At 46.6% G+C, this 24,256-nt stretch overlaps 1 protein-coding gene across 3 annotated transcripts in view; it reads right to left on the bottom strand.

Moving 5' to 3' along the window:
• The window catches only part of Map3k13 (mitogen-activated protein kinase kinase kinase 13), a 107,288-nt gene that overhangs the window by 13,860 nt on the left and 69,172 nt on the right, over positions 1-24,256 (bottom strand). For all 3 annotated transcript variants that reach the window (XM_041678264.1, XM_041678265.1, XM_041678263.1), the window contains exons 2-8: positions 18,004-18,557; positions 14,932-15,115; positions 12,519-12,710; positions 10,036-10,194; positions 9,347-9,505; positions 8,812-8,920; positions 197-306 (exon numbers count right to left, since the gene is read on the bottom strand). In XM_041678264.1, coding sequence (XP_041534198.1) covers positions 197-306; positions 8,812-8,920; positions 9,347-9,505; positions 10,036-10,194; positions 12,519-12,710; positions 14,932-15,115; positions 18,004-18,472 — 1,382 coding nt within the window. In that variant the 5' untranslated portion in view covers positions 18,473-18,557. The remainder of the gene's footprint in view (positions 1-196; positions 307-8,811; positions 8,921-9,346; positions 9,506-10,035; positions 10,195-12,518; positions 12,711-14,931; positions 15,116-18,003; positions 18,558-24,256) is intronic.

The following is a 24,256-nucleotide window of genomic DNA, read 5'->3' as shown; positions in this document are numbered from 1 at the left end:
CCAGCATGCACAGAATTGGAGAACTCCTTTCTGTCTATTTATAACAGCATCCATTAGCCAGCGCCCCACCCCCTCCACGCACCCTCTCAGCCTTAGGAAGCACCCTGTGCTCCTGCCGCTTTGAGGGCAGAATTTTCAGGTTCCCCAGGACAGGGAGACTGAACTGGGACTCGGAGTGAGGGGAGTGGGGGCTGACCTGAGCTCCTCCCTGCGCCGGCGGATCAGCTCCTCGTCTAGCCGGTGGATACAGGCCCCTTCACTTTTGATTTTCTCAAAGTGCTTCTTCACTTCTTCTCTCCATTCAGCCTGCGGGAGGAAAGTTGAACTTTATAAGTATTGTAGTCCTCCATCCCCGATGCGTCCATGACAGCACGTCACAGACATTTCCTCCTGTGCTCTCCATGTTTCCCCAAACTTTCCACCGGAGCTTGTTGAGGGTAAATGTTCAAGATGCGCTAGCTCGTCAAGGACGAAACAGCCTCCAGTCCGGAAGTGCAAGCCCCACACTCTGTCCTGAACACACTCTGGAAGTGCAAGCCCCACTCTGTCCTGAACACAGTGCTGTCTCTTTTGCAGTTTTCCCGCAGCAGAAACAGTACAGGGCACAGCAGGCAATCACTTCTGGGAGGTAGTGTATGCAGGAGGGAGGTAGTAAGAAAGCCCTGACAACCGCAGCTCACTGACAGACACAGCTGCTACCACCTCGGCTTTCTGAAGAAAGAGGGACGGATGGAGCAGAATACCCCAGAGAAAGTGCTCTGCAGAGCAGCACACCGCCCAGGAATACAGGCTGAAGGGGAGGATAAGGGAAAGGGGGAGGGAGAAGAGGGGCAAACAACAGAGGAGTCTGAGATCACCGAGGCAAGGGGCGAGGGTCTAACACATGATTCAGGCTGGCCAAGGCTGCTTTCACTTCACAAATACTCAGGGATCTACCAACATCCACTTGGCTTTTGATAGGTGAGGTGTTTGTTTTGTTTTGTTTTTTCTTCAAATCACTTAAAAAATCAAGGAAGGGGCTGAATGTCACATTCGGGTCAATAACAGGAAAACCCTGCAGCCGCAGAAGTTGGGGATAAAGAATCTGAGGGAAGGAGAGTGGCCATGAAGCTGCACTCTGTTGTAAGTAGAACTGGGTGTTTCTAACACTGCGCATTCTCCTGGGATGGCTCCTTCACCCTGAGACACATGCTAGACAGACCTCTGGACCGTGAGCCATGCAGTTCAGCTTTTCATTCTGGAGAAGGCACATGCTGCCTTTTGCAGCACTTATCCCTTGCCCTCCCACCAACAGTGGGGACAGGCTCCAATCTCCCCACATCAGCACTGATGCGTGTCTCTAATGTCCCTGGTGACGGCAATGGCATTTCTCAGCATCCATCCAGAAGAACCGAGATCAAGATTTTGGAAAGAGATTAGTATTCCAGCTCACCATGCTCTCTGCATCAGCACTCTGACAGTTGCGACTAGAAGCCAACAATGTTGGACAGTGGATACTGAGGGCAGCGTGTCAGCAGGTGAGAGGAAGCAAGGTCACGTAGAAGACTGAGACAGTAAGAGCAAAACCACGTGTGTGTGAGACACCCAGTTATTCCCCCGCGGAGCAGAACAGTGACAAAATACAACCAGCCTCCATCTTATTAATCTTGAGAGCTTATCAGAGGAAGCATGGAGACATAACAATCCAGTTCAGGCTGAGAGTTTTTAGCTTCCTAACATGCAAACAATAGCAGGTTGCAAGCAAACAGTGCACAGGGCACCCGTGTTGCTATTCTTCCCTAGACCTTCACGGGGACATCTTAAGTAGGGGTCAGGGCAGGGCTTAGAGTCAAGGCCCACAGACTTCCTACCGCTTCTCTAGCCAGCTCACCAATACTCCATCAGCATTAGCCAGAGATGGTCTCAATTTCAGACCTGGAAGCATCAATTTATAAACAGTTGAAAATTTATTGCAACTAGCAAAAATTACTGCAACAAGCAGACTAGGGGTTAATGAGGGAGAAATGACATTGTGTGTTGGGAGGAGACTGTGGAGGAATTAATGAACAGGACAGACACTGCTGTACTCTGAACTCTGTTCTCACACCCCGAGAGTCCCAAGGCCAAGGGATGGGGTGGGGCTTTGGGGAGGCGGTAGGTCAGGAGGGCATCTGTTTCGGTGTAAGTATGGTTGGGAGGCAGGCTGGGAACACAGACTGTCACCCATGAAGTAGGACTCATGTTCTTCCCATGTCCTCGATCTGCTGGGTTTGGACTTGTCATGGACTTCCTGGCCTCAGAACTGGGGAATAACCTGTTCTGCTGACCAAGCTCCCATGGGTAGTAATTTACCCTGGCAGCACACCTTAAAGCAGATGCCCGACATACTCTTCTCCTCCCTGACCTATTCTCTCCTCTCCTAGCCCCAGAAGAACCTTTGGTGAGACCAGCAGTTACTTCGTTTTGACTCTTGACCGGTAATGGAAGTGAGCTGGCCCACTGGGGCAGTGACTGCAGGACCTTAGCTGCTCTGGGCAGGGCTTTGCACATGGGAGGTTTTCAGAAACGTTAACTCTGGTGTGAGAGCACTGAAGTAAAATCCCTTTTAAAAATTAGTTTTAGGCCGGGCGGTGGTGGCGCATGCCTTTAATCCCAGCACTCAGAAGGCAGAGGCAGGCGGATCTCTGTGAGTTCGAGACCAGCCTGGTCTACAAGAGCTAGTTCCAGGACAGGCTCCAAAACCACAGAGAAACCCTGTCTCGAAAAACCAAAAAAAAAAAAAAATTAGTTTTATTTTATGTGTACTGATGTTTTGTCTACATGTATGTCTGTATGAGGGTGCCATGTAGGTGCTGGAAACTAAACTCAGATCCTCTGAAGGAGCAGCCAGTGCTCTTAACTGCTGAGCCATTTACCTAGGCTCTTGAAGTAAAATCTCAGATTATGACATTTTCCAAATATATATATATATATATATATATATATATATATATACACATATATGTTAAATTGACTGTCTCAGTAGCTTTTGACTTAGCGCTTCCACTATGAATTGCTTTCCAAAGTTGTGATACTAGATAGTTTGCCAGTAAGGGGGGCAAAGCTATTTGCAACCATAGACTACAGTTGGAAGATTTCCTCGGAGCACTTGCTGCTACTCTCGTTTCACCAAAAATGTGTGTGTGTGTATGAATATGTGCGCAGGTGGCAGAGGCCCATGACAGCAGCCAGAAGAGGACACTAGAATCCCTGGAGCTGGAGTTACAGGCGTCTGTGCTGTAGCCACTTGATACAGATGCTGGGATGTGAACTCAGGTCCTCTGGAGAAGCAGCAAGTACTCTTAGCTGCTGAGCCTCTCTTCAGTCTCCACACTTCAGCTTTTAAAGTAAGGTCTTTAATGCATTTTGAGTTGATTTTTGTGCAGGATTAGAGATGTGGATCCAACTCCATTTTTCTACAGATGGAATCAGCTTTGCCGGCACCGTCTGTTGACTAGATTTTCCCTCACTCCGGTGTGTGTATGAATTTGTCAAAGATGAAGCTGTGGTTTATTTCTGACCCTAGTTCACCGGTCTACATGTCTGCATCTGTGCCAGTGCCAGCAGGCACTATGGTCTGTGGTGTGATCTGAGATCACTATGGTCTATGCTGTGGTCTGAGATCACTATGGTCTGTGCTGTGGTCTGAGATCACTATGGTCTGTGCTGTGGTCTGAGATCACTATGGTCTGTGCTGTGGTCTGAGATCACTATGGTCTGTGGTGTGATCTGTGGTCAGGTACAGCAGTGCCCCCAGCAGGCGCTGATCACTATGGTCTGTGGTGTGATCTGAGATCACTATGGTCTGTGCTGTGGTCTGAGATCACTACGGTCTGTGCTGTGGTCTGAGATCACTATGGTCTGTGGTGTGATATGAGATCACTATGGTCTGTGCTGTGGTCTGAGATCACTATGGTCTGTGCTGTGGTCTGAGATCACTATGGTCTGTGCTGTGGTCTGAGATCACTATGGTCTGTGGTGTGATCTGTGGTCAGGTACAGCAGTGCCCCCAGCAGGCGCTGATCACTATGGTCTGTGGTGTGATCTGAGATCACTATGGTCTGTGCTGTGGTCTGAGATCACTATGGTCTGTGGTGTGATCTGTGGTCAGGTACAGCAGTGCCCCCAGCAGGCGCTGATCACTATGGTCTGTGGTGTGATATGAGATCACTATGGTCTGTGGTGTGATATGAGATCACTATGGTCTGTGCTGTGATCTGAGGTCGGGTACCGCAGTGCCCCAGCATCATTCTTTCTGCTTAGGATTGCTTTGCTACAAATGTTCCTTTATAATTCATATGAATTTTAGCATGTTTCCCCTAGCCCTGAGAAAATGTCACTAGAATTTTGCTCGTAATTACAATGAACCTGTAGATGACTTATGTTTTTCTTTAGGTTTCTCAAGGTTTAGGTTTAAAATTAGGCTTTTGATCCTTTTCTGTGCAGGGTGTGTGTAAGAGAAAGAGATGCAGTTTTATTGTCCCTGTGTGGTCACCTAGCCTCCCCAGCACGGTTTCTTTTTTTTTTAATTATTGATTTTTATTGAGCTCTACATTTTTCTTTGCTCCCCTCCCTGCCTCTCCCCTCCCTGCTTCAACCCGCTCCCAAGATCCCCATGCTCCCAATTTACTCAGGAGAGCTTGTGCTTTTCTACTTTTTACTTCCCATGTAGATGAGATCTAAGTAAGTGCCCCTTAGGGTACTCATTGTTGTTTAAGTTCTCTGGGATTGTGGTTTGTAGGCTCGCTTTCTTTGCTTTGTGAGTACATGTGATAATTGTCTTTCTGTGTCTGGGTAACCTCACTCAAAATAATGTTTTCTAGCTCCATCCATTTGCCTGCAAAATTCAAGATGTCATTGTTTTTACTTCTGTGTAGTACTCCATTGTGTAAATGTACCACATTTTCCTTATCCATTCTTCGGTCGAGGGGCATTTTAGGTTGCTTCCAGGTTCTGGCTATGACAAACAAAGCTCCCAGCACGGTTTCTTGAAGAGGTCGTCTTTGTTGAGTGGATGTTTCGGGCCTTGCTGAGCATGGGTGACTGTGCTGTCTGTTCTCTTCGTGATTCCCTTGACTGCTGTGATGCAGACCATGCTGGTTTTGTTCTAGGGCTCTGCCAGGTCCAGATCAGGAAGTGGGAACTTCCAGCATTACTCTCCAGGCTCAGGATCACATCAGACTTTCTGGTTTCTGTGCTTCCTTATGATTTTTAGGATTATTTTTTTCTAGTTTTGTAGACAATCCAATTGGTATTTTGATGGGGAATGGCTTGAATTTATGGATCACTTTCAGGAATCTAGCTGCCTTAGATTCTGCTAGATTACTTAATAAAATACCATGACCAAAAGCAATTGGGGAGGAAAGGGTTTATTTGGCTTACACTTCTACACTGTAGTCCATCGCTGAAGGAAGTCAAGACAGGAACTCAAGCAGGGCAGGAACCTGGATGCAGAAACTGATGCAGAGGCCATGGAGGGGAGCGGCTTACAGGCTTGCTATGGCTTACTCAGCCTGTTTTCTTATAGAACCCAGGGCCACCCACAATGGGCTGGCCCCTCCCCCATCAATCACTAATTAAGAAAATGCCCTATAGCTGGATCATATGGAGACATCTTCTTAACTGACGTTCTCTCATTTCGCATGAAGCTGACACAAACTAGCCAGCACACTTTTACGTTATTGGTTTTGCCAGTCCTTGAGCGCAGGAGATCTTTCCCACCGTCTGTTGTCTTCAGCTCCTTCCCACTGCCATGTCTTTCAGCCTTCTGTTCGGGCTTTCTTCGTTGTCAAGGAGATGTTTTTCTCTGGTTTCTCTTTAGCAGTTGGTGGCTGATGACTGGAAAGGCGACTGACTTCTGTTTGTGGATTTCCTATCCTGGGATTGGCTGAGAATGTGTGTTGGTCTGAGAGATTTTTGGTGGAGTCCTTTCAGGATAGGATCCTGCTGTCTTCAAGGCCTTTCCTGATTGTACTCTCTGCTTCTTCCTCGTGCTCAATTCTCTTTTCATCAGATGTTTTCCTGTAAGATCTGTGCCCACTGGGGACAGGGTCTTTCAAATTTTTAGTGTTAGAACCTCTTTATTGTCTTATAAATTATTGAAGATTCCACGTGACATTTGTTTATGTGGGCGATACCTACTGATATTAGGCTAGACTAAAAACTGTGAGTTATACACATGAGGATGTTAGGAAACATTCTGTTTGCCATCAGAGTTATATCTCACATCATACAGTTTCTAGAACAGTCTGCATATACTCCTGGGAGAACAAGATTGAAAACAGTAACAATGTTATCATGAAAACAGTTTCCTTCTTGTGATCGCCTTGAAGACGTCTCAGGCTCCCCTAGAAGTATCTAGACTGCAATCTGAGGGCTGAGGGAGCTTCTCCAAGTCTCACTTGAAGAAGAAAATTACATTTTCCCTGATTTTTATCTGTAAAATTTTCATTGTGTAGACATCAATTTTCCCTGTAGGTTAGCATAAATTTTATGCATTTAATTTAGTCTTTTTTTAGGCAATAAATGTGTGTAATAAAATGTCTCTCCTAAGAATAAATCTTTGAAATAATATTGGAAGTCACTGCAGAGATGGAGTTCACTTCATAAAAGTCATTTTAGAAACTGAATAACAATAATAAAAATGAGAAAAGCCATATGTCTAATGTGAAGTTTCACATATGCTAATGTGTTATTAATGGTTAGATTCTAAGCTGGGCATGTGGTGTAGGTCTGCAATCCCAGCTACTCAGGATGCTAAGACGGGAGGAATTTCACATTCACAGTCTCTCTGTGCTATGGAATGAGTTCAAGGCCCGCCTGAGCAACTTAGCAAGACTTGTATATATAAAAAACAAAACATGGCTGGAGAGATGGCTCAGTGGTTAAGAGCATTGCCTGCTCTTCCAAAGGTTCTGAGTTCAATTCCCAGCAACCACATGGTGGCTCACAACCATCTGTAATGAGGTCTGGTGCCCTCTTCTGGCCTGCAGACATACACACAGACAGAATATTGTATACATAATAAATAAATAATATTTTTTAAAAAAACACAATCAACAAAAGTCTAAGGCGGACCTCAGTGGTAGAGTGATTGCCTAGCATTTAAGAAAGCCCAGGTTCAATCCTGAGTATTGCCAACATCATGATGAAAATAATTTTGTACACACAAACGTCTAATTTAGGACAATCACTTTTTTGTTTGTTTGAGACAGGGTTTCTCTGTAGCTTTGGAGCCTGTCCTGGAACTCACTCTGTACAGCAGGCTGGTCTCGAACTCACAGAGATCCGCCTGCCTCTGTCTCCTGAGTGCTGGGATTAAAGGCGTGCTCCACCACTGCCCGGCTACAATCCCATTTCCTTAGAAAGCTGGATTACTATTTTGTGATCTCGCCTGGGTCTGTAGGGAAAGGGAACTTGTCCTTGTCTGTAGTCACTCCCCATCCACAGTAACAGTGGTCAGAACAGTGGTCGGAGCTGCATCCTTCTGACACCTACAGCACTTCCACCCAAGAGCCACAGCCCTTCCCTTCTCTGGCTCTGTCCCTTACAACCTGCTCTGGCTCCATCCCTTAAGAGCTCCATCCCTTACAACCTGCTCTGGCTCCATCCCTTAAAACCTGTTCTGGCTCCATCCCTTACAACCCGCTCTGGCAGATGCTCTGGTTAGGAGGAGTTGTGGCCTAGTCAGGTAGCCTGTGACTTGCTGCAGCCAGTGCGGCATTGTGACAGGCGTTATACAAAGCAGCATGACAATCACCTGTACTGGGCCATGCTCTCGTGATCTACTTGTCACCATGGAAACAAACGGAATTCGAGGAAGCCTGAGCAAGCTTGTGAAAGAATTAGCGGCCACATGGAGTACAGAGGAACTCTAGCTCCTAGCCAGATGCTCAGCACACCTGCTAAGGAGGCCACCTGGAGGACAGAGGAACTCTAGCTCCTAGCCAGATGCTCAGCACACCTGCTAAGGAGGCCACCTGGAGGACAGAGGAACTCTAGCTCCTAGCCAGATGCTCAGCACATCTGGTAAGGAGGCCACCTGGAGGACAGAGGAACTCTAGCTCCTAGCCAGATGCTCAGCACATCTGGTAAGGAGGCCACCTGGAGGACAGAGGAACTCTAGCTCCTAGCCAGATGCTCAGCACATCTGGTAAGGAGGCCACATGGAGGACAGAGGAACTCTAGCTCCTAGCCAGATGCTCAGCACATCTGGTAAGGAGGCCACATGGAGGACAGAGGAACTCTAGCTCCTAGCCAGATGCTCAGCACATCTGGTAAGGAGGCTGCCTGGAGCCACCTTCCTGCTAACCTGGGATTTGCTTCCAGGCCTCTAGGTGAACTCGAAGCCTTGAAAAAATTGCCTAGTTCAAACTGTCTATGGAATGGTGAGCTAAATAAATGCTGACTTTGTTTCATAGTGTAAGTTGTGGAAAATTTTAGAACAATGAAGGCTAACAGACACGTTAAACTACTTTTTTAATCGGGGACTACTAGGGACTAATTCTGCTGTGGCTCTGTCTGGTCCTTAAGTTCCTGCTTCTTGTCTTCAGCTCTTATGCTTCAAAGTGAGCAAAGCCTTCAGGAGGAACAGCAGAGGTGGTGATCCGAATGCAGGGCGAGGCAGTTTTCATGTCCTCTTTCTCCTCCTTAAACAGCGTCACCAGAGTTCACAGTCACGTTCACCAACCATCACAATTACCGTCTCACAACAAATAGGGTCATTTAATGCTGCACAGCTAGAGTGCTCCTTGGCTGACTGCCCAGTCATGAGGCAGGAGAGTGCTGGCTTACCTGAGACTTGAAATAAGTCTCCTGCGGGGTGGCGAGCACATCTGCCGATGCAATGTCCAGATGCATGAGCGTCTGCCGAAAGGACGGCCGGTTGCGAGGCTTACTCTGCCTAAGAGAAAGAGAGCGTGTGCGTCTCAGAGGGTGTGTCTGGGGGCGCCGAGGCTGCACTCTGCTTTAGAAAACACATGTTTTATCTCAAGAACTGCTACGTCTCAGGCAGTTAAGATGTACTATTGTGCAAAGGGAAACTGTGGCCAGGATAAGTATCTACTGAAAACGTGAGAAGTTAGGTCTGTGATTCACTAGGAACAGTGAAGTAATCCGAGCTCTCGGCTGTTAGGTTTCGTCAGTCACACACAACTCCACGAGTACGGGCTGGCTCTTCTTTACAGGGAGACACGGCCCTGATTTCATGGGTAAATCCAGCCCTAAATTTCCACAGCTCCTGTTGCTCCACCAAGACGTGGTTCCTTCTACCCTGCAGAGATGCCTCTGCTTTCTAGGGGAGTTTTAACAGAAGAAACCCACTTCTTACCATGTCTGTTTCATAAGGATTTTGAATCCATCTGGGCAAGTGGAGGGAACTGGGAGGTGCAGGCTGTTGCTCCCAACACCCCAAATGATGGCCGAAGAGTCCACATCTTTGTAGGGGATCTCCCCTGTCAGCAGCTCCCAGAGCACCACTCCAAAGGACCTGCAGCGGGCCGGACACAGAGGCAGCTCAGAGGGACGGGCTCAGACCTTAGCTCTTTAAGTAACTAAAGACCGGGTAGATGGTGTAAGCTCGTAATCTCAGCACTCAGAGGCTAAGCTGGGAGGATCATGAGTTCAAGGACAGTCTGGGTACACAGCAGGTTTCAGGCCATCATGGCTGTACACTGGGACTTATATCATCAAGAACAAGTAAATTTTAATATATTTTACTAAAAAATGTGAGGCTTATGCAACGGATTTCATAAAGTCTCCTACACCACACCCTTATTCAAAGTAAACTTCCAGTTTCCAGAGAGTTTAGCATAATCAATGGAGATGCCTCAGAATTGACTGCTTACTGGATCTTCACCCCAATTCCTCTCCTAATTCTTCCTGACATATATCACACTGGGGCACAGCTTAGAGAATCTGAAACCAGAATCAACCAGAAGGGAAGGGCAGGGAAGACAATAGAGGGCAGAAGCCAGGTGAGAGTGGGCAGGGCCCTTGAGATGGCTGGGCACCACTCACCATATGTCAACCTTCTCAGAGACGGGCTCATTCCGAATCACCTCAGGCGCCATCCACGCAACTGTCCCCGCGAAGGACATCTTGGTGCTTTTGTCACTGAGCTCCTTGGATGTACCAAAATCTGAAATTTTGACTGCATCTGTGTGAGTCACTAAAACACTTTGAAAAGAAATAAAGACAAGAACCCGGTCATTAGTGCTGAGTTAAGAGTTCTCTGAGTAGGAGACCTGAGTCAGGCAGTGACTGACGCTTCATCTTCTACACTGCAGAGTTAGGCTGACAACCCCCACTGCTCTTGGCCCTCACCCTAGAGACAGCATCATCTGCACCTGCCAGGCAGCTCAGCCCCCACGACTTGCTAACCGTGACTTCTGCCAGTCGCCCTCTCTTCCAGGCCCACTGTCTCTCTATAAATAGCAGGTGTGGGACCATGACATCAGGTAGGCATCACATTCCAAGGCTCAGGGGAAAGTCGAGTCCTCTCCAGGCCAAGGATGAGCTCTGATCAGCAAAGTTCAAGCAGGTTCCATACAAGACATGCTTTTCTTTCTTTCTTTCTTTCTTTCTCTCTCTCTCTCTCTCTCTCTCTCTCTTTCTTTTTTAGCTTTTCACAAGAACCACTTACAATGGACCCCGGAACAAACTGTTTGGCTAGTCCTAGTGGTGTGTAAAATCAGAATATTAATATTCCCCCACTATACTGGCTCCACTTGAAGAAACTCATTCAACATGCTAGAGTTAATGAGTTAGGGTGCTGGGCCCTAAACAATATAGAGACCTAATTCAGCAACACAAGCTGCTTGTGATCACACACACTCCACAGAGGCAGGTGATTCTCTGAGTTTGAGGCCAGCCTGGTCTACAAGTGAGTTTCAGGCTATCCAGGGCTACACTGTGAGACACTGACAAAAACCAAACAAATTCACCCATCACCCCCTCCAAAAAAAAAAAAAACTCCAACCACTAAGAGTCATAACATTCAAAAAGTATCTGACTTAGGGAGGAAGAAGACGGGGAATTTTGATCTCCATCCCCTCTGTTCTGTTACCTTACCCACACCCCAGCTACCAAATGGCTCTCTGTGTACTGAGCAACTTGGTGCTCAGATTACTTTGGGATACCTTCATCACATCTACCTGGAATATAAAACTAACATCATTTAGGACTTCCTGACTTTAGTCTTGGTGAAAATGTATGACGATTAGAATATTACGGGATAGCTGAGGCAGCTAAAGCGATGGTGTCAGATACCACGGTTAGAACACATGATGGTCACTAGACAGAGATGCTGGAGGAGCCTCTTCTCAGCGGCTGACCTGACATGAGGGAGTGGACACAGGTAGAGATGAAAGATAACAGAATACTATAACTGGGGCCGGGGCAATGCTCTGGGTAAGTGCTTCATGAGCAAGGGCAGATCCGGCATCCACACAGAAGCCAGGCTCAGTGACGCGCAGGGGTGGGGCAGGCACATCCTGGGGGCTTGCTGGCCAGCCAGTCTAGCTGAATTGGTAGGCTTCAAGGCTCACCCAATAAATAAGGTGAAGAGCAATAGAAAAGACCCCCAGTGCCAACTTCTGGCCTCCACACAAACACATACAGGCTGGCATACTCGCACACACACTTGTACACACAGAATCAACACACATACACAATGGAACTTTTCTGGGATGAAGGCGGGGGTCATACTGACTATGGATTTAAGTAGGTAGAGAAATCTCCTGACACAGCCAGCCAGACTTATTGCTATCTTCTTAAAGTTTGCCTAAAACCCATCAAGTCTGAGTCTAAGACCCAGGAGTCTGGGTGAGTACCAGTTTCCTGTATGTACAATAAGAAAACCGATACTACTACATCTAGCTCATGGCGTTTGCCAGAATCCAAGAAGATGTGATGAAGGGCAGAGCTGTTGCAAACCGCGAACGCGGGACGGGACTGCCCAGCTCTGGAAAGGAGACTGGCTTTAGCCTCCTGACTCTCTGGCCTCTGCCTCAGAGAGCTGGGCTGCAGATGTGAACCACATCTCAGGTAACTGTAGAGAACCTGCCGCATGCATCTGTGAACATGCCTCGCCCCCTCCCGCCCTGCCCTGGGGCCCGGGAACAAGCCCTCCACTGTTGAGCTATATTTCCAACCTGCCACCGTGTCTCATTCAGCCATTTTCATTCTGTTGTGTTTTAAACACTTCTGAAGGGCAGTTAATTTTGTTTTAAACCTAGGAAAAGAACAAACCAAGCTTTCAAACGGGGGGAGCCTGGCATTAATTTTTTAAGGTGATGAAAGTTGGCTGCTTCAGATAGTAATGAAGTTTGCTGCACAGTTGCACAATCCAAAAGCCACACAAGGGAGGCTTGATTTATGTACCTGGCCGTATCCCCCATATAGATAGGTGATGAGAAGCTACCCACTGAGAGCCTTGGCCTTGTTTGATAAGAACTCATTTCCAAGTAAAAGAACAGCCAACAATGGGCTCTAGAACTCACTTTGGTGACTTGAGGTCACGGTGTATGATTTTATGGAGATGGAGATAATTCATCCCACTAGCAATTCCTGTGGACCAATCCACGAGCAACCGAGGTGTGATCTTTCTGCCAGCTCGCAAGACTTCGTAAAGCTGTCCGTGGGCACAGTACTCCATGATGATGCAATAGCACGGGGCCTGGGTGCAAACTCCCCTTTGAAGAAAACATAGTAAGGACATGAAAACAGGCTAATGGACACATACACATATCTGTATCTCAACATGAATACAGGCTAATAGATACATACACACATCTGTATCTCAACATGAAAACAGGCTAATATACACATACACACATCTGTATCTCAACATGAAAACAGAGCTGTCCTATGGTCTAACAGAGATCTTGTGAACTGTTCTTCTCACTGTGACAAACTAAAAGCCCTCTGCTGTGACCAGGCTCCTAGCAGCCAGAAATAACCGCTTTAGAACTGCCTCTAATAGCTACCTTCTCTTTGCCTGAGATTGCATGCCGAAGGCACAAGTGTTTCAGTGAAGGAAATGGAAGAGACAAGGTGGTCTCCATTTGTCTGTCTGCCAGAAATTATACTCCCATTAACTTGAAACTTATTGGCTCTGGAAAAATTATAGTCAGCCACAGTGGTCATTTTCATCAGGGCAGCCAATGACAGAATTATGACAGTGGCTGTCCTCTGCACTCCAGCTGCTGCCACCTCTTCCCACCTTTCCCTGCCGTAAGGGTTCTCATGAAGGAACCAAAACCACATCTCACAAAACTACTCAAGAATTAACTGTTGCTTTCTTTGGGGATATGAGTCCAGTTAAGACTGATTGGTCACATGGCATCTTTCCTCAGGATAGTAGTTTCCCAGAGGAAGAGCCTTCAGGGCGGCTGGGGAAGTTGCTCCTAGGTTGAGGAAGGAGTTCTAAGTCCTCCATGTTTACTGAAGCCTCTTTAGTTATACCAAACTATCTCTAAAATACAGTCAAACAGGGCAAAAGTCACTTCCCATCGTTTGTTCCACTTGGGCCACAATTCCTGTTCTTCGTTCTCCCCTTTTAAAAGTCAGGTCCTTTCACTTGTCCAGGCTGAAGGGACGGATGGCATAAAGACAGCTAAGGGAGTGGCTCAGGCAGCAGTGACCACAGCTGAGCTCGGCACTTTGCTGGTACAGTGGTGAGCACAGTCGCCTTCCAGCTCCAGTGATTCCCACAAGTTTACCTTTGACTGGCTCTTCAGTTAGGACCCCTCTTAAACTGTGGACTGTAACCCCATGCGGCGATACACACCTAAATGTAGGGGTCAGAAGTCATCTGGCAATGGTAACAGGATTCTGAATGTCCGATGAGTAAAAATAATCCAAAAATCAAATGTACAGTGGATTAAATTAGTTTTATCTTGGGATTATGGAAAGATCTCCAGTGATTTTGGGGACAGCCCTGAATACACTTCTGTCATTCTGTACTTTGGATTTGTGTCAGTGGTGTTCTCTGCACGGACAGCTATGAAGTATCAGGTAACTGAAAATACTGGAGATACATATACTACAGCACTATCCAGCCACGCTGTAACTCTTGACGTAGACAGACCAGCACATCCGTCTGATTGGCACGGAGGTTCCTTAGAGTTTAATAAATGGTAAAACCATATGCACACTGGAGAACTGTTATAAATGAGTTTTTCTATGATTCGATATTAGTAAATGCTTGGCTTATCTGGACAAATAAGGTCTATGAACAGGGGAGTTTAAGAAACCCTGGCTTCACACTCGTACTTAACACAACTGCTCTGTGAAATGGGTGTATTCTATGACTGGATTTAGAAAGTCATGTTTGCACAGGAAAGGGATGAAGCAAAGCCCAAGGCTACAGTACAGAGGTGTACGTCTTCATACGTTACTATTTAAGAAGGAACTCATAAATATATATCATACAGGGACCGGCTATACCACTTCTGATGCCAGAATTGCCTTAACTGAGTTTCAGGGTGTTCTTTTGGATTACCGTGAGTGTCACTACTATTAGCTATGCAGAGGGAGAAATTATTCCAGTGTGCCATTCTATCTATGAGGCTGATGTAGAGTGTGTGACAGGATTTCCCTTAATTCCTCCCTGGCCCCTGCGCATACTGTATCAACAGTCCATTCCCCTGCAAGGTGAGCTCCTGGAGGGCACGACTCGGGTTTGATGGAACTTTAGCACCCTACCAAAGTCCCTAGTGCTGTGCTAAGCACATCAAGGGCTTTTGAAATATCTTCCGAAGCAGGAACTTATGTGTATACAATGGAGGAAGAAAATAGCTCTATTTCTCTAAAAATCAAAACAAAAGCACTCTAAAACCAGCCCCCGCCCAACAATGCCAGCCGACAACGAACACAGGCGCAGACAGCCAGACAAAGCGGCTGTTGACCTACTTGAAGGCGATGATGTTGGGGTGCTTCAGCTTCCTCAGGTGCTTGATGTCCGTCTCATTTTGTTCTCTTACTTTCTTGATGGCCACCTCCTCTGCCCGGAATTTTCCCAGGAAGACAGCTCCCTGGGCTCCGCTACCCAGCCACTGCAGCTCCGAGATCTCCTCAAACGGCACTTCCCAAGTATCTAGGCGTGTGGACAAGAAGCGAGCTCAGAACTTGTGAGGCCATTCGATGGGCCACTCTGAAAGTTCCAACTTTACCCCGTCTGGAGTGACCCTCTCCTCTAATTCCCATCCAAAGATGTGACCTTCCTTTGAGCTTTGATACTTCTATGTTGATAAATAAATTTTAACTGCTTCAATTCAACTCGGTCTGAGCTCTCAGAGACTCCTCTAGAAACCCGGACTCTCCCGCACCCTATTCTCCCCAGGTTAAGCCTCCTATCCAGTCATCTTCTTCTGTCTGCACACCCCGTCCTTCGCCACTGCAGGTGCCTTTTCGTTCCTCTGAATGTCTTATGTGGACAGATGCTCAATGACTCCTCTCTGAATACATTGTCCCAACAAGCTGGCTGTGCAAACACTTCTCAGTGTTTACCCCTTACTGAGCACGAGGCCTCAGCAGGATATAATATAACCCTGAAAGACTGCACCTAGGTCTTAATTACTTCCAAGGTGAGCCTTTCTGAAAGCCACATGATCAACTGGAAGATAAGTTAAATGCAAATTTGTAGAACAATGAAAGTCAAACAATTTAAGGGCTTTTTTAGGCAGGCATGGGTAAGAATTTGTCTAGGAGTCTGAAGTTCAGTGACGCACTTCTATACCCATCTCCAAGTTAGGAGACAACTTAGTCTGAGCCTGGACAAGCAGAGGCTCTGAGAACCAAATGTGTCTTATTATGGAATTGGATTTTAGTTGGTTCTCTGAGAGACAGAGAAAAAAGTGCTTCTAAAACAAATTAAGGCTAGGCATGGAGATACGTAGCCATTAATCCAGCACTCTGGAGGCTGAGGCAGAAGGGCTGCTGAGAGTTAGAGGCCAGCCTGGGCTCCATAAGGAGTCCAAGGACAGCCAGGGCTGCAAAGCTAGACCTTGATCCAAAAAACAAAACAAAAAGTTACAAATGAATAAACAAACAAAGTGCTGGGGTGTAGCTCAGGTAGAGCACAGTCTGTTGTATGTGGAGCTTTCGATTTGAACCTTAGCAGGACACGCACACACCCCTCCCCATAAGATGGCTTCCACATGTTCCATCCCCTAGGGACATACACACATACACTTATACAAAACAAACGAATAAAAATGTAATAAAGTAAAAAATAAGGTAACAGACCACAATCACTGTAACAGAGTTTATAATCACTAAAAGTACAACAAAGTTTCAAGCCAAAGGGATTGCTTAAAAAACATCAGCACATTTAACAATTACATATTATACAGCCATTAAAAATTATACTTGCTGAAGGGGTCTGGGGTATATATCTCAGTGCATATGCAGGGCACTGGGATCAGTTCCCACTGCTGTCTCAAATCAGAAAACAAATAAAAGATGCTGAAGAGTTACATTTCAGAAATAGAAAAACCTTCACAATATGAAGTAAAGCATATGCCTTTTTCTTTAAGGGCTGGTGGTCTCCACGGCCTCGAGCATGCCAGTGGAGGACTCGAGCGCTAAGCTGAATTCCCAGGCCCTTGTGTTTTCCCAGATAGGCTTTTAGTAAGTTGCTTATGCTAACCTTGAAATCACTATCATAGGCCAGGAAGACTGAATTGAGATCTTCCTGCCTCAGGCTCCCAAGAAGTCAGAATTATAGGCATGAGCCACAAACTGCTATCACACAGACACACAGACACACAGACACACAGACACACACACACACAGACACACACACACACCCTGTTAGAAGTGGGTACAGTGGAACAACAGAGGGAGGAGCGGGTACCAGCTGCCCAGGACCTGGTCCCACAGGGTGGATTCTGCACCCACTGTGGACCTCAAGCTGTGAGGCAGAGACATTTATTTCTATTGTTTTTGAGACGGTGTCTCATTAGGTGGTCAAGCTGATCTAGAACTCACTATGTAGACCAGGCTAGTCTTGAACTTATGATTTTCCTTCATTGGTCTTGTAAATACAAGGATTAAACATGCATCACCATGTCCAGCCTGATACAGTCTTAAAATATTAATGATTATTATTCCTAAGATAAGGATGACAGACTATTTTAAATATTGGTGGTATGTGAGTCATTCTCTTTGAGACAGTAAACTATTCACAACATCAGGGCATCTATATTTTTTTTACCTCAACTCGAGTGTAGGGACATATGCTGCACAATGATGAGAATTTAAGACTCAGTATTTTAAAATGAGAGATTATAAGCTTCTCAGAATTGGTTAGTCTCTGTTCTCAAAGTGTGAGGCTGCTGTGCCCTTACTCCAAGACAAGAATTCCTTTTTATTACAGTCTAGGGCAGTCAGTGTGAATTAGTGGTGCCAGTGTGAATTAGTCTAATGGTCATTAGACTTGTTTAGATTCGTAGTTGTTGCTGTTGTTTTATAGGTGGCAGTCTCATTATGCTGCTTAGAATTGGTCTAACTGAGTTCAAGTAATCCTCCTGCCTCAGCTTCTGAATAGTTGGACTATAAGTACATGCTACTGCACCTGACTTTGGCCATCAGACTTTTTGATCCTATAAATTATCAGTAAAAAACCTAAATATCCTCGCGGCATCAGTTATTCATGTTATGTATCTATACAGCTTTGTTAAAATACTAGATATCTTCAAAGACTGTGAAAATAGAAACTGTAAATGAGATAAATTATATGGGAGCTCTAAGGCTTCTTTCTACAACCTCATGTGTGTACTCTACTCTATATACCATTAGGCTGGTTGACGACAAAGTCTATTTGGCTTCAAGTAAAAGGTATGTATGACTTGATTCTGTTTGGAAAGCCTGTAGGACACTTAAACAGGGTGGTCACCTGACTTCACTGTTGGTGCACTCCTTAAGGGTTACCCAGTTCCTGGGAGCGGTGGAAGAAGTGTGGGCCAAGAAGCTCTAGCTCACCTTGCTGCTGCAGTTTGTAGTCAGTGGAATATGCCTTCCCGATGATGTTCCACACGGGCCTGAGGCATCCAAACAGTCCTTCGAGAAACCCACCGCCTCCACTGCCTGACCGGCTGAACTGAATCTTGATGTCTTCGGTCCCGTTAGTGCTCTCTCCATCCACCGTGCTGCTGTTCCCTGGGGACACTGTCATCTCCGATTCATCCTGCTCCCTTAGCTGAAGAACACTGTTCTCAAACTGGCCCCTGGAATCCTCACTTACACTGGTCAGCACTGTTGTAGAGACGGGGCTGCCCGTGATCTCCAGCAGCTCGGGCTGCATAGCCTTCTCCTGGGGGTCCTCGGGGAGCTTGGGTGAAGGGTGGTTTCCCATAGCTGCAAGTTCATTGTGCTCACTAGAGGTTTTGTTCTCGGTCAAGGCTAAGTGTGATGAGTAGGAGCAGCTCAGGTGCTCCTGAGGGCTGGCCATTGTGCCATGAGGGTAGCCCAGGTCCTGAGACGACACTCAGAGGATTATGGCGAGAGAGGTCTGATGCGAGAGGGGAGTCCAAACCCTGGAGGAAGAAAAAGAACGTGAGGCCACTCTTCCCTCAGTACTCGGACTGGGCCACTTCTGTTTGCTTACAACCAAAACACTGATACGGGGCTGGAGAGATGCTCAGATGTGCTTACTGCCCTTTCAGAGGACCTGAGTTTGGTTCCCAGCATCCACAGGACAGCTCACAGCTGTCCAGTTCCAGGGGATCTAGTTAATGCTTACTTCTTCTGACTTCAATGGGCTCCTGCATGCACATGGTGAACCATACATACACTCGGCAAACACACATATACATACACTCAGGCAAACACACATACACTCGGGCAAACACACATATACATACACTCAGGCAAACACACATATACATACACTCAGGCAAACACACATATACATACACTCAGGCAAACACACATATACATACACTCAGGCAAACACACATACACATACACTTAGGCAAACACACATATACATACACTCGGGCAAACACACATATACATACACTCGGGCAAACACACATATACATACACTCAGGCAAACACACATATACATACACTCGGGCAAATACACATACACATACACTTAGGCAAACACACATATACATACACTTGGGCAAACACACAAATACATACACTCAGGCAAACACACATATACATACACTCAGGCAAACACACATATACATACACTCAGGCAAACACACATATACATACACTCGGGCAAACACGCATATACATAAAAATAAATACATACTGTTTAAGAAGCCACAGAAACAATGAGGAGGCTGGGCAGGTTTATGGAATGGAATGCAGTGCAGCGGGGGAAAATCATGCATTCACTACCATGAGAAACTGTTCACGACATATTAATATAAAGAACAGTCAGGACAAGTATTTGACACAGGACTGACAGAGCATTTAAAGGACACTGACCACATAGTCAAGAAGAGAGACTGGAAGGGCCCACACAAAAAACGAACAGTAGTTCCTAGCAGGCGGTTAGACTGAGAAGAGCCACGCAGTTGTGACTTCACAGTATCCCAGCATGCTCTACTCCCACTACCTCATCTTTGGAGCCAGGCTGTCATGTGACCCTCATCTCCCTCTATTACCATTCTAATCAGAAAAAAAAAAAACCATTTTCCTTATCACCAGGGAAAACAGCTTGTTCTGATATATCCATACACATGACATATAGGCTATCATATGTGACAATCCATCTTTTCTCTTTGTTTTGGTGTCTGACATTGGCATCGCTTCTCCTCGGCAGCACTCGGTTCATAAACGTCATAGGTTCATTGCAAAGCAATTCCTGAACAATAACTGTCCTTGCCATATTACACTCAGTCTCGGGAAATACAAGGAAGCCCCAGCTTTTGAACTACTCTTTGCCACTGGAAACACTGGGGGAGGACGGAACCTCTGCAAACGAAGATTTGCTCTTGATTAGTCAGAGTGACGAAACTCAATCTCAGACTTGTTGAAAGTAGGATAAGACTCTTGGAGCAGGAAACAAATGAGATCATGTGAAACTGAAAGACTTCTGCACAGCAGAAGAAATAACCTAACATTGTGCAGAGACAAAGCCACAGAATGGGAGAAGGTATTTTTGAGCTGTACATCGGGTAAGGGTTCATAGCTAGAATAGCTAAAGAACTCAATTCAATAGCATTGAAAATAATCTGACAAAATTGCAGTAAGCTTAAGCAGACAGAGTTAGGACAGTCAAGACCTCCATGAGAAAATGCGTAACATCACATTATCAGGTTTGTGTCCCACAAGGGGACAGCAAGTGTGGGCAAGGGCTGACTGCTGTCAGTGCGCTGTGAATTAGCATCGTGATTGTAGGACACTGTATGATGGCTCTGCAGAACTACCATGTGGCCCAGCAGTCTGCTACTGCACAGAGGACAGGAAATCAGTCTGTCAATGAGACCTCTGCGTCTTCACGTGACAGGAAATCAGTCTGTCAAGGAGACTGCTGCATCCTCACGTGACAGGAAATCAGTCTGTCAAGGAGACTGCTGCATCCTCACGTGACAGGAAATCAGTCTGTCAAGGAGACTGCTGCATCCTCACGTGACAGGAAATCAGTCTGTCAAGGAGACTGCTGCATCCTCATGTGACAGGAAATCAGTCTGTCAAGGAGACTGCTGCATCCTCACGTGACAGGAAATCAGTCTGTCAAGGAGACCTCTGCGTCCTCACGTGACAGGAAGTCAGTCTGTCAAGGAGACCTCTGCATCCTCACGTGTTGCAGCATTAGTCCTAAGACACAGAGACCTCGATCTCCATCGGTGGAGGAGTAGATAGAGAAGCGTGATCTCTACACAAATATTGCATATGATGTACATTAAGCAGCCATAAAAGGATGATACACTATCATTTGTGACAACATGGATGGAACTGGAAGCCACAGTGTGAGAAAAATAAACCAGTCTCATTGTACTAAGTAAGACAGGACAGAGCTCCCCAGAGGAAGTGAGGGCGAGGGCTCACGGTGAATCGTGAGCTAGTCCATTAAGGTAGCCCATGAACAAGGCAGAGATGTGATTCAACCAGTAGCCTACAAAATGAGTCAAATGAGAGGGGGGGGGAGAGGGCAGGGGCCAGAGAAGACAGAGAGGCACAAAGATGACCCCTGATTGGATGAGCAGTATGTGATTGCCTCTCCTATTAGATGGGTCACCAATGTCTTCAGAGAACCACCAGTCTTGGGCAGCTGAGATGGCTTAGCAAGCAAAGGCTCCTGCCACCAGCTGACAGATGACCTGACTCTATCTCAGGAGCTACATGATGGATGGAGGAAACTAACTTCCCCAAGGTTTCTGCTGACCTCCACACATCTACTGTGGTGCCTAAACCCATGTGAACACACACACACACACACACACACACACACACACACACACACTGACACAATAAAAAAGGATGACTAATCCAACAAAGAGGACCTCGGTCTCTATTCAGTTCTGACATAAATCCAATACAATGCCACTAGCCTAGGTGGAAGTATGTTTGTATCCCTCCCTTGGGAAGGCCACTTGGGAGTTATTCTCACTTTTTTCCCTTTTATTGAAATATTTTTTTCACTCAATATATTCTGATTACTGTTTCCTCTCCGTCCATTCCCCCAGTTCCTCCCCACTTCCCCTCCCATCCAGATCCATTAGAAAACAAACAGGCACCTAAGGAAGAATAAGAAACTACAATACAATAAGGTATATCGAAAAACAAATTAGAAGATGACAAAAAATAAATAATAATCTCACTTTCTTTGATAATTTACTTTCATTTCCCTCACTCCTTTCCCCCAAGTCTTTATTCCTCATCATGTTAACACAAGACAATGTGAACTTGAAAGCCACTGGGTGAGGGGACTCTGGCCGAAGCAGGACGGAAAGCAGGAGAAAATATGGGAACCCAAGAAGGAAAAGGAGCTCCCTCACCCTGGGATCCAGCTGAGGCCTCTTCCAGCAAAGAAGCAAGAGTTTCAGAGTGATTACCAGCTGTGCAAAACCCTGGTTCCTTCTCGGTCACTAGCCTGAAACTTTCTAGGAAGCTACCAACAGAGTAAGGGCACCACTAAGCCTGTGCCAACCTACCCCTCCTGGTTTCACCCTTATGTGCCACTCAAGGGATTCTGGAGCTGCTTCAGTTATCCCTCTTAACAAAAGAGAGAAGAGAAAGGTCTCTTAGCAACCCTGTGAGATGTAACTTGAGAGCCCCTGAAATGTTATATATGGGTAATATCAAGACAATTAATCACTTTCCCCTACTCTCCCTTGGGAAGTTACACACCCACACTTGGATGCATCTTTTTTCTGAGTGCTTCTTTCACCAACTCTTGTACGAAAACAGCTTCACCAAAGTCTCCAACCATGCCTCAGTTCCCTGGCTAGTCTGTCTTCATTGTCAAAACGACCAACCCGGGTTAAGCCTGACTTTAAGTCTCTAAAAGTCTAGAGCATTCCCTGGGCTGCTGAGGGTAAGCAGGTGGGACCGTGTCTGTCCTTTCAGCGCTGACATGGTGACAGCTCACCACCTGCACCCTGAGACTCTCAGTAAAGCTCACTGGGGCTAAGAAAGACCCTATTGCCCTTAAAGATGCTGCAGCAACTGGTAGCAGATGGTCTCAGGCACATGCAGAACCCAAACTGGAAACGGTTGTAAGAATCAAGAGGAGAACACTAGTAACCAGACTGACAGAATCAAGGATATTCTAAAGAACAGTGCCCCTCACTTTGGCTGTCAGACTCCTGAAACAATGGCCCCCAAGAAAAGGAATTCTTATGCTAGGAGGAGAAATGGCTAAAGCCCAGGGTCAGGCAGAGGGGAAATTTGTCTCCCAGAGGGAGACTTGCAACCTGTCGGAGGATCTTGCAGGAGAAACAGGAGCTAAGACAATGATGGGTTAGTGACAGTGGGTCAGTGGACAGGACCACACCCTGACCAGAATTGCTTGGTTGTTTGTAACTCTGGCCCTTTACTTAAACCTGTGGATTTAGAGCAGAGTGAGAGTCAGTGGATCTCGTTGTCCCTCTTCTTGAGGTGGCCACTCTGACTGGGTTTGCGCTCCCCCTCTCGGCTTCTGCCTCTGTCCCACTGTCTCACTCACGCTTGCTTTTCATTGCTAATTTATCTCTGTAATTGGCTTTCTGAGGCCAGCTGAGCCTGTCCGGTTAGGGATGCCAGACCTTACTAACTCTGCTACCACACTGGAGAGTATGGGGGAAGGAGAGATGGAGACAGGCCAGGGTGGTGCACACCTGCAATCCCAGCACCTGCAGGTGGAAGCAGGAGGATCAGGAGTTCAAAACCAGCCTGGACTACATGAGGCCCTGTCTCAAAAAGAAAACAGAACAGAACAGAACTAAAAGTATTCTGGGCCAGGGAGGCACAGCAGGAAAGAGCTTGCCTAGAAGCTTGATGCTGAGACCAGGTTGCCCTCTGCTCTAAGTTACTCCACATCGTGGACACGGTAGTTCTCCAGGCCAAGTCTCGCCCTCTGACACTGACTCCATTTTAAGAGGATGATTGCACACCCAGGTAGACATGCAAACCACACCATGTGGCCGGTGGCACCCATGCAGCACAGACTGAAAAGTGACTTCTCCCTGGGAGTAGAAAGGGTGCTGTCTTCTACGCTAATAGGGATGAATGAACAGAGACTGTTAATGGCATAGGAAAACTATCGGGGAACCAGGACCAAGGACTTACTGAACACCCTAGAGCAAGGAAAGGGTGCAACTCCTTCCCTGGACTGACCTGCCATCATACACTTGTGATACCTGAGAGACCGCCCAGCTGCCCTGGGACTTCAGCTCGGCGTGGCCTACTGTCTCAGTCTGTACAACCGCTGTCTGCCTGTCACATTCACCCAGCGTAACCTGCCACCTATCCACCCACCTGCTCCCTTTTCTGCATTTCTTTTGCCTCTGCAGCTGGACTCCCGTCTCCAGCTTCACTAGCAAATCTGTGACCCAAAGTGGTCTGATCCTTCTCTGTGAGCATCTAGAATGTGGTAGAAACCAACATGCAAAGATGACCCTACTTCACAGAAGTGAAAAACTGAGCCAGGCGGTGGTGGCACATGCCTTTAATCCCAGCACTTGGGAGGCAGAGGCAGGCGGAGTTCTGTGAGTTCGAGGCCAGCCTGGTCTACAAGAGCTAGTTCCAGGACAGGCTCCAAAGCCACAGAGAAACACTGTCTTGAAAAGAC

The sequence above is a fragment of the Microtus oregoni genome, unplaced genomic scaffold (assembly GCF_018167655.1).
Source record: "Microtus oregoni isolate MIOR12 unplaced genomic scaffold, Mior012 000029F_ref0000214, whole genome shotgun sequence".
Lineage (NCBI taxonomy): Eukaryota > Metazoa > Chordata > Mammalia > Rodentia > Cricetidae > Microtus > Microtus oregoni.
Note: the sequence above shows the minus strand (reverse complement) of the source record. Positions and strands in the feature narration are given on the sequence as shown.